The sequence below is a fragment of the Triticum aestivum genome, chromosome 5A (genome assembly GCF_018294505.1).
Source record: "Triticum aestivum cultivar Chinese Spring chromosome 5A, IWGSC CS RefSeq v2.1, whole genome shotgun sequence".
NCBI lineage: Eukaryota > Viridiplantae > Streptophyta > Magnoliopsida > Poales > Poaceae > Triticum > Triticum aestivum.
Window position 1 is genome coordinate 451283356 of NC_057806.1, and position 8435 is coordinate 451291790.

The following is an 8435-nucleotide window of genomic DNA, read 5'->3' on the forward strand; positions in this document are numbered from 1 at the left end:
TACGTTGGAGACGTATCAGGCGGAGGCCGGGACAAGGTCGATAGCGGCGACGGCGTGCCCGAAGAGGCACCCGAAGCGCCATTCCGCCCGGCTACTCGACCCCGTGGCCATGTCCCGCTGAGGCGGGGCGGTGGTGTCGACGCCCTCCATCCCGGCTCCGAGGCAGATGACGTCAGAGGCTCCGGTTGGCACGAAGATGAAGGCAAGCGCCTCCTGCTCGTCCATGACGGTGCGCATCGATACGGAGACATAGCCGGGCGGGCCGGTGGACTCGGCGGCGGGCATCGGCGTCGACGACACGAGCCACTTGGCCGGCGGAGGAAGGGATGGAGTCGGAGACCCGGGAGGCGCGGCAGCGGCCCCGTGCACCATGGGGGCACTCGGTCCGGCCACAAGCCATGGGTCAAGCCCCTTGTTCACCAACAGCGTGGTGTGCAGCAGCGCCGAGGCCGTGTCCGTGGGCGTGGGGAGCACCAGGAGCGGCGCGTCCGGCGACACCATGGCCGCGTCCAACGGTGCAGTGACCACGACGCCGAGCGGCGCAACGGTCGAAGCGACGCACGGCCTGCATCCTGCAACGAAAGTGCCGGAGTCCACCAACACCATGGTAGCGAAGAAGGTAGCGACAACCATCCTCGCGAATCAGGTGGAGAAAGAAGGAAATGAGGCCGGACATCTCACCAGTAAGCCCCGATCTCTTCGTCTTCTCTCTTCTTCGCTCTCTGGTAGAGTTCTACAGGTTGGGACCAACTCCACCGCGTGACCCCATCCTGTCCGGCCCCGTCCGTTTGGGGTAAAAGGGACAAATCAGACGGCCCAGCGCATGGGAGCAAACAGACTTTTGTCCGTTTTCTGTCCGCTTTCGACCCATCCCCGGCCCCAAGTTTGCGTCTATTTTGGGGTGAAACAGCGCGTGGACGCGCGGGACGCATGCACTTGTCCTCCCCTGGCCCGCCTGTCGGTGGCACAAAGCAACCCCCCCACGCCCCATTTGGTGCCATTTCCCCCAAACCCTCCCACGTCCCTCCCGCCGCCCCCTCCCTCCCCCGTCCATGGCCAACACCTAGCCGAATTTCGGCGGCCTGGCCGTCGACCCACCCGGAAAGGTGAAGAAGAAGAAGGCCAAGGCGCCAAGGAAGCCGCAGTCGGAGTGCATGCCGGAGGAGATCGCCAAGTTGGACGCGAAATCTGCGAAGAGGAGGAGCCGGAGAGCGGTCGTCAAGGTTAATGCCGCCGCGGCCAAGTTCGCCGCTGAGTGCGATGCAATGGAGGCCGCGCGGCGCAAGGCCGCGGTCGACGAGAAGGAGGACATCATCAACAAAGGGCACGCCCTCCTCATGCTTGGCATGTGTCGTCCAGCCGGTTTCCCTGCAGCGGCCGTCGGCCCGGTGAGCACAGGCTCGTCGGTCGCCCGACCTCCGCACTGCCAGTCACCAACGCCGCGGACCACGTCCATGTCGCCCGGCTTTCCCCCGCCAAGGCACGATGCCTAGACCTTTTTCTCGGGGTCGCCGGACATTGGAGTGATCGCGTCGTCCATCCCACGCCCCTCGGCCGTCATCGACCTCAACATCACGCCTGGGTCTAGCAGCGGAAGCCGGCCGCCGTCCGTCGAGATGCAAAGAAAGCATGCACGGCCACCATTTACGGGCACCATGCCGCCGCCCCGCATCTTGTTCGACGGAATGCCAACACCAACGCCACTGGTTGACGACCCCTTCTACAACCAGTTCATGGAGGATGTGATCTTCGAGGGTGGGCATGACTGTGCCTACGATCCCGACGAGACCCAAAGTCAGGATGGCCGCGCCCAGTACATTGCCGATGAAGAGGCCGGCGACCGTGATGACTACGACCATGGTGACTCGTGGGATGAAGACGATGACATCTATTGCGAAGGAGATGGGGATGAAGAAGAAGTCAATGACATTGATATTGGTGGTGAGCCATTGTTCATCGACGAGCTCACCCAGAGAGCGGAAGCACAAAAGAGGAGGAAGAGCATTCGCACGGGTTCATATACACAAGATGAGGACAAGTTGATTTGCCAATGTTGGATGGAGATTAGCCAAGATCCGAAGACCGGCGCACAACAAAAGGGCCTTGTTTTTTGGACGGGAGTCCACAAAACATTTCATGAAAGGAAGATGTTTGAGCCCTATCAAATTATAAGCAACCGTGGCATCACCTCGATTCAAAAGAGGTGGTTGTTCATCCAACATGAGTGTAACAAGTATTGCACCGCATTTGAGAGCGTTGAAGCATGGCCCGTGAGTGGTCTCGGCGTTGGGGACATGGTATGATCTCCTTCCTAGTCCTTTCCTTGCTACGACCATGAGACTTCGGCCTTGTATATGTTTGCATGTTCAATTGTTGTTGATCATGTGGTGTAGGCATTTCAATCTTTGGAAGCATTCAAGGCCCGGCACAATGACAAGCCATTCACTCTTACGCATTGTTGGACAATCATCAACAATTGCCCTAAGTTCAAGGATCAATACCGTGAACTCCAAAGGAAGAGAGGCCAGAAGACGGCCAAGTTCGCCGGAGGTGGAGATGGCGAGGCATTGAAGAGGCCGAGAGGCAAGACCAACTCCAAGGTGGACGACATACGCGATGCCTCATCCATGGCCTTGCGTGAGACTTTGCATGGGATGATGTCTCAAAAGGATGTGAGGGACGAGAAGAAGCGGCAAAGTAAGGACGAACAAATGAAGCAACACCTAGAGCTTCAAAGAAAGAAGCTTGAGATGGAGGAGGCGGCCAAGAGGAGGAAGATGGACATGGAGGAGGCATCCCGGCAAAGGCAGCTCGACATCGAGGCCGCCAATGTCTCGGCCAGGCAGAGGCAGCTCGACATCGAGGCCACCAATGCCGCAACCAAAGCAAATGAGGTGGGCCTTGCGATCATGAGCATGGACTTGTCCAAGATGAGTGAGAAGACGAGGAGCTGGTTCGAGGCCAGGCAGAAGAAGATATTCGACGTTGACGGCCTGAACTAGGTCGTCCGATCGGCCGTGGCCGTTCTTTTTGGAGGTTGGCATGGGTGCCACCCGCCCGCTGGCTGTGTGTCGGCGAGAAAAACATTCATTTTGGAGGCTGGCTGTGTTGCCGGCTGCTGTCTGTGTTGTCGGCGAGGACAAGTATTCATTTTGGAGGCTGGCTGTGTTGCCGGTGATGGACGTGTAAGCCGCTGGTTCTGTTGCCGGCGTGAACTAGGGCCGCTGACCTGAACTAGGACTTAGCATTTGAAACGTTGTTGTCTTTTTAAAATGAAGGCGGACAAGATGAGGCAAACAGATGCGGTCGCGCGCTGGACGCACGGTCACCGCATCTCAGGACACGCCCGAACACGACTCCATCGTCCTACCCAAAAGAACAAAATCCGGTTAAATCAGACGTCCGTTTGGGATTGTGCGAGTTGGCTTGATAACGTGTTTGAGAAAAATTAAATGTTTGTCTCTGTCCATAGTTACAGGAGCCTTTCATACGATCCGACAACGGTTGGGCAAGTGGAGATTTTCGCGTTTATAACACATGTAAGCGCGAAAAGATTCCCGCGCCCGAGTCGCCCAACAGCGATCACGAGAGATCCGGAGCGCAGCGGCCGACCTGCTCCGTAGCCTCGCGAGTCTCCATTCCCTCGGTTTCCCAGTCGCCACCCTCGAAACCGCGAGGCTCCAAGTCAACAGTCCCACACTCCCACACGCCACACGCCTCCGCGCTCCCCGACCACCGTCATGCCACTCCCGTCCACCCCACTCCACCGCCGCCTCCTCCCGCTCCTCCTCGCCGCCGTCGCCTGCACGGGGCCGCCCGGCGCCGCGTCCAAGCCCGCGCTGCTCGAGCCCTGTGCCTCCGCCACGACCTGCCCCGCGCTGCTCTCCTACACCCTCCACGCCGACCTCAAGCTCGCCGACCTGGCCGCGCTGTTCGCCGCGGACCCGCTCGCCATCCTGGCCGCCAACGCCATCGACTTCGCCGTGCCGGGCCCGGCCGGCCGCATCCTCCCGGCCGGCCTCGCGCTGCGCGTGCCGGTCCCCTGCGCCTGCTCCGGCGGCGTCAGCAGGGCCACCTCCGCCCGCTACGTCTCCCGCCCGGGCGACACGCTCGGCTCCATCGCCTCGCGCGTCTACGGCGGCCTCACCTCCCCGGACTGGATCAGGGACTCCAACGGCGGCCTCACCGCCCCCGACGGCGCCGTCGACGCCGGGACCGCGCTGCTCGTGCCGCTGCACTGCGCGTGCTTCGGCGGGGCGGACAACGGGGTGCCCGCCGTGTACCTCACGTACGTGGTGGCCAGAGGGGACACCGTGCCCGCCATCGCGAAGAGGTACCACACCACGGCCACCGACGTGATGAGCGTCAACGACTTGGCCACCGCCGACGTCGCCGCCGGGGACATCCTCGTGCTCCCGCTGCCAGGTGAGTCGTTTGCGTTGTCTCTTCTTGGAGATCCGGTAAATTTTGGTTTTGTTTGTTCTGCTTTGGTGAGAGACCTGACAGCACTGCACGTACGCACTCTTGGTTGGTTGGTCAGATCCGATGTTTGCAGACAAAATTAGTCGGTGAACATTTATCGTTTACTCACGCACTCTTGGTGAGACGGATGGAACAAACGTTGTACTATTAGCAATCTAGCTCTAGTCTCTAGACTAATCTATCATCAGTGTCCATGAACAACTGGATGTTTGCACTTCAAAGTTCAAACTTAGTTTGGTTTGGCGGTAATGCAACGTTTTGACAACCAAGTCTGCCGGATTCAGAAACAGACATACGTATGAGCCATTTTAAATGCCCCATACTGAATCTCGAACAAAAAATCCCCGTAGTTGCCCTCGAATAGCAAACAACTGAACGTATGAAGTTTTGCAGAAGTAAACAATTCAGAGCTCTGACTGACAGTTTTTCCTGTCATTTTGTTCATCATGTTACCCCAATGGAGATTGATAAAATTATGCGCTATGCAAACCTCATCTGTCTTTTCTGAAGAACGCGAGGACAAAATTGGATCCATCACTATTCCCAGATGCTCTGTCAGATCATGGGCTAACAGGACGAGGATGGCACCGATTATTAACCAATGACTAGTTACCATACTTACTACGTAGTCGGCAAACAGGACGACGATATGCATCTTGTTCTCGTCTCCAATCTTGTCATTGCAACTTACCCTACCATCTGCTGCCTACTGACAATCTGACACCCTTCCATTTTCGTGTCCCTGTGCAGCGTGCACCTCGTCGTTCCCCACGTTCACGTCCGACTACGGGCTGGCCGTGGCGAACGGGACCTATGCAGTGACTGCCGACCGGTGCGTCCAGTGCAGCTGTGGTCCGGCCAACTTGGAGTAGGCACCATCGTGGACCTGCCTTCGTTCGATGATCTTTTTTACAAGTTTTATTACTGACGCCGTCGCTCGCTCCTCGCCGCAGGCTGTTCTGCGTGCCGGCGCCGCTGGCGGACGCGGCGTGCTCCAGCATGCAGTGCGGCAACAGCAGCATGATGCTCGGCAACTTCACCCTCGTCATGACCGGCGCCGGCTGCAGCGTCACCTCCTGCGGCTACGGCGGCTACGCCAACGGCACCATCCTCACCACGTAACAATCCAGCGCCATATCACCCAATTTCATCTCGTTCTGCAATTCATGGACAGCTCTGTTTCATCCTAGCTAGATCTTTGCACCTTTCAGGTTAACAACGGCGCTCAAGCCCCTGTGCCCAGGTACGCACGCGAGTTTTCTTGCCGCCGATCTCCATCCGTTTGCCGTAGCTGTAGCTGCTACTCCATGGATACGGAGGTGCTGGTTGTTTGCTCACAATTTGTGCCGTTCTCGCGTGCAGTCCCGCACCAGTTCCCGCCGCTGATCCCGCCGCCGACGTCGTCCTTCTTCGAGACGTATCTCGGCCCTTCACCGGCGCCGATGCCGTCGGAGGGGGGGATCAAGAGTCCGACGATGGCTGGGACGGCACCAACGGCCAGCCCGGACGCCGTCGCCGGTGCTCCTCCCACGGGCCGGCACTTCAGCGGCGTCTTCAGAGTGCTCGCGCTCTGCCTTGTCACCAACGTGCTGTGGTAACCGAGCATCCACGAGGGATGATCGAGCAGCCGAACGTAAATCGACGGCTAGCTTCCATTCGAGTTATTCTTTTTGTACAGGAGCAGCCGGCTGCTGTGCTGGGGCTGCGTTGTGCCAAAATATTGTTGCTGCTCATCTCATTTGTGGTTCCCCTGTAAAATTGAAAGCAATCTAGATGAATTCTCTGCAGCACAAAGCAAGAATGCATCCACGCGAGTGTGCGCCCAGTTGGTCTGATTCTACCAAGAAAATGGCTCTCAAACTAGACTTCCGAACATTCTTTTCAACAAAAAAAAACGTTCTATGGTATTTTCCATTATATTAAATAGATATACAAAGCATCCAAAAACTAATAAAACAAAAATCAATACAAAATAAAGCCTGAAGTTTAACCAATGCCAGCATTTGGGAGCATCATGATCATAATTTTGAGTTTTTAGCTGAGATGTTCTCTAATCCACTCCTTAAATTTGGTCGAATGCTTATATTTGATCATGCGGATGAGGAGTAGGGCCTTTCTGAATAATATTCTCCAAGAAGCCACCGTAGGAGACGTACAGTGGAAAATCCTCGAGTCTTTGTGCATCCAGATGTGCCAGCATCTCATGATGATGATGCTAAATGCAAAACTTAAAAGAAAATTTTATATCTAGGCATAACAACACTTTTCCACCTGATTAGCTACATTTCAGTCAGCTGACTTTTCAGTTTTGGGTCAGTCGATTTTGAGTGAAGGAAGGAGAAGGAATGGCCTCGCCGGTGAGAAGGAAGGGGCTCGCCGCCATCACCCCTTTATCTATCTTAGGGTTTGTCGTGGTTCTAAGACTGACAGTAGAATGGGGGTAGGTATGAGGAGGCAAGATCCCAGCTATGGTGAAGTTGTACACACAAGATTTACGAGTTCGGGCCCTTCACGGTGGAAGTAAAAGCCCTACGTTTCGGTGCCCAGAGGCGGTCGACTGGATTATATGAGTGTGGTATTACAGGGATGCGAACCCTTGTCCCTGAGGAGGGGGGTGGCTTATATAGAGTTCGCTAGACCCCTCCCGCCCTCAGTTACATAGGGTTTAAGGTACATAAAAATGGGGCATTTCTGGTAACGCCAGCAATAAAGTGACATAAATGACCATTAAGTCTACAGAGTAAATGTTCGACCGTTGCTATACAGAGTGGCTTTAGGTCTTCTGATCGTCGAGTGATCATTGTCATGGTCGAGTGACACTGAATCTTCCGAGTGGAACGTTTCTGGTCGAGTGGATGATGGTATCCCTTGAATACTTCTAGATTTAGGGTGATGTCCTAGTGGAGGGTGTCTAGGTCAGGCATATGACCCTACCCTAGCTACATAGCTTCATCATTAGCCCCCGAGTGATTCATGGTTTGGGTGGAGAAGGAGTTGAAAATACCTCCGACTTAATTCTTGCGCTTCGGAAGCATCTTACTGAGATCAAATGACCAATCACGATGACTTCAACTTCTTTTTCAGTCGCCTTGATCCATTTTTAGTTTGTCGAGTGAACTTTTATTGAAAAGCTTCGAGTGTTGATATGGAAAAAAAATCTTCCGTCTGACAGGTTGCTCTGCTGCTTGTGGATCCTGCGGGATTTGAATTTCGGGAAGCGCGTGGGGTGGAGGAGGCCGCAGTAATCGGAGAAGATTAGGCGGGGGCGCCTCGATTCCTGCGCCACCTTTTTCGCCACGTACTGCGCGCGCGACTATTGCGGGATTTGACGGGATTACTTGGACCCACAAGGCAGCCACTCGGGAGAAGACCTCATATAAGGCGACGTGGCTGGGGATTTCTGCATAGTCACTACTAGGGAAAAGCCTATACACAGAATTTTACCAGTAGCGCTTTACAAAATCAAGCGCTGCTGCTACTTAGTAGCAGCGCGCGTAAATAAACTGCGCTACTGCTATGACTTTAGCAGTAGCGCGTACTAGCAAAAAGCGCTGCTGCTACGTTTGAACTGGGCGCACATGGCTAGCCCAACCTAGCAGTAGCGCGTATAATGGCCCAGTGCTACTGCTAATCTCCTTAGCTGCAGCGTGTATTCCAGAACGTGCTGTAGCTAACGTAGCAGTAGCGCCCTTTCTGGAACGCGCTGCTGGTACTTCTGACTTAACCACGCGGTTCGTCCTTCCCCACGGCCACTTCATCCCCCAAATCAACTCCACTCTCGCCGCCGCCGTCGCCCCTCGGCCGCCGCGCGCTCTCCCCACGCCGCTCCCGACCCCAGATTCAACACCGACCCCGCCCCCGACCTCAACGCCGCCCGGGACACCGCCCCCGACCCCGACCTCAACGCCGCCCCGGACGCCGCCCCCGCCCCCCGACCTCAACGCCGCCCCGGA

General features: G+C 56.1%; 1 protein-coding gene across 1 annotated transcript; it reads left to right on the top strand.

The window, feature by feature from the left end:
• Positions 1 to 3567: 3567 nt before the first annotated feature.
• On the top strand, positions 3568 to 6373 carry LOC123107141 (lysM domain-containing GPI-anchored protein LYP4). Its single transcript, XM_044529146.1, has 5 exons — positions 3568 to 4425; positions 5233 to 5350; positions 5436 to 5600; positions 5694 to 5725; positions 5845 to 6373. The coding sequence occupies exons 1-5, from the start codon at positions 3741 to 3743 to the stop codon at positions 6078 to 6080; spliced, it is 1236 nt and encodes a 411-aa protein (XP_044385081.1). The 5' UTR covers positions 3568 to 3740; the 3' UTR covers positions 6081 to 6373.
• The last annotated feature ends 2062 nt before the right edge of the window (positions 6374 to 8435 follow it).

What these genes read in the sequence shown, in the direction of transcription:
- LOC123107141 (XM_044529146.1), top strand. Translation starts at nt 3,741, where the DNA reads ATGCCACTCCCGTCCACCCCACTCCACCGCCGCCTCCTCCCGCTCCTC. An exon ending in TGTGGTCCGGCCAACTTGGA is followed by an intron (nt 5,351 to 5,435) that starts GTAGGCACCATC and finishes TCCTCGCCGCAG; the next exon opens with GCTGTTCTGCGTGCCGGCGC. An exon ending in AACGGCACCATCCTCACCAC is followed by an intron (nt 5,601 to 5,693) that starts GTAACAATCCAG and finishes TGCACCTTTCAG; the next exon opens with GTTAACAACGGCGCTCAAGC.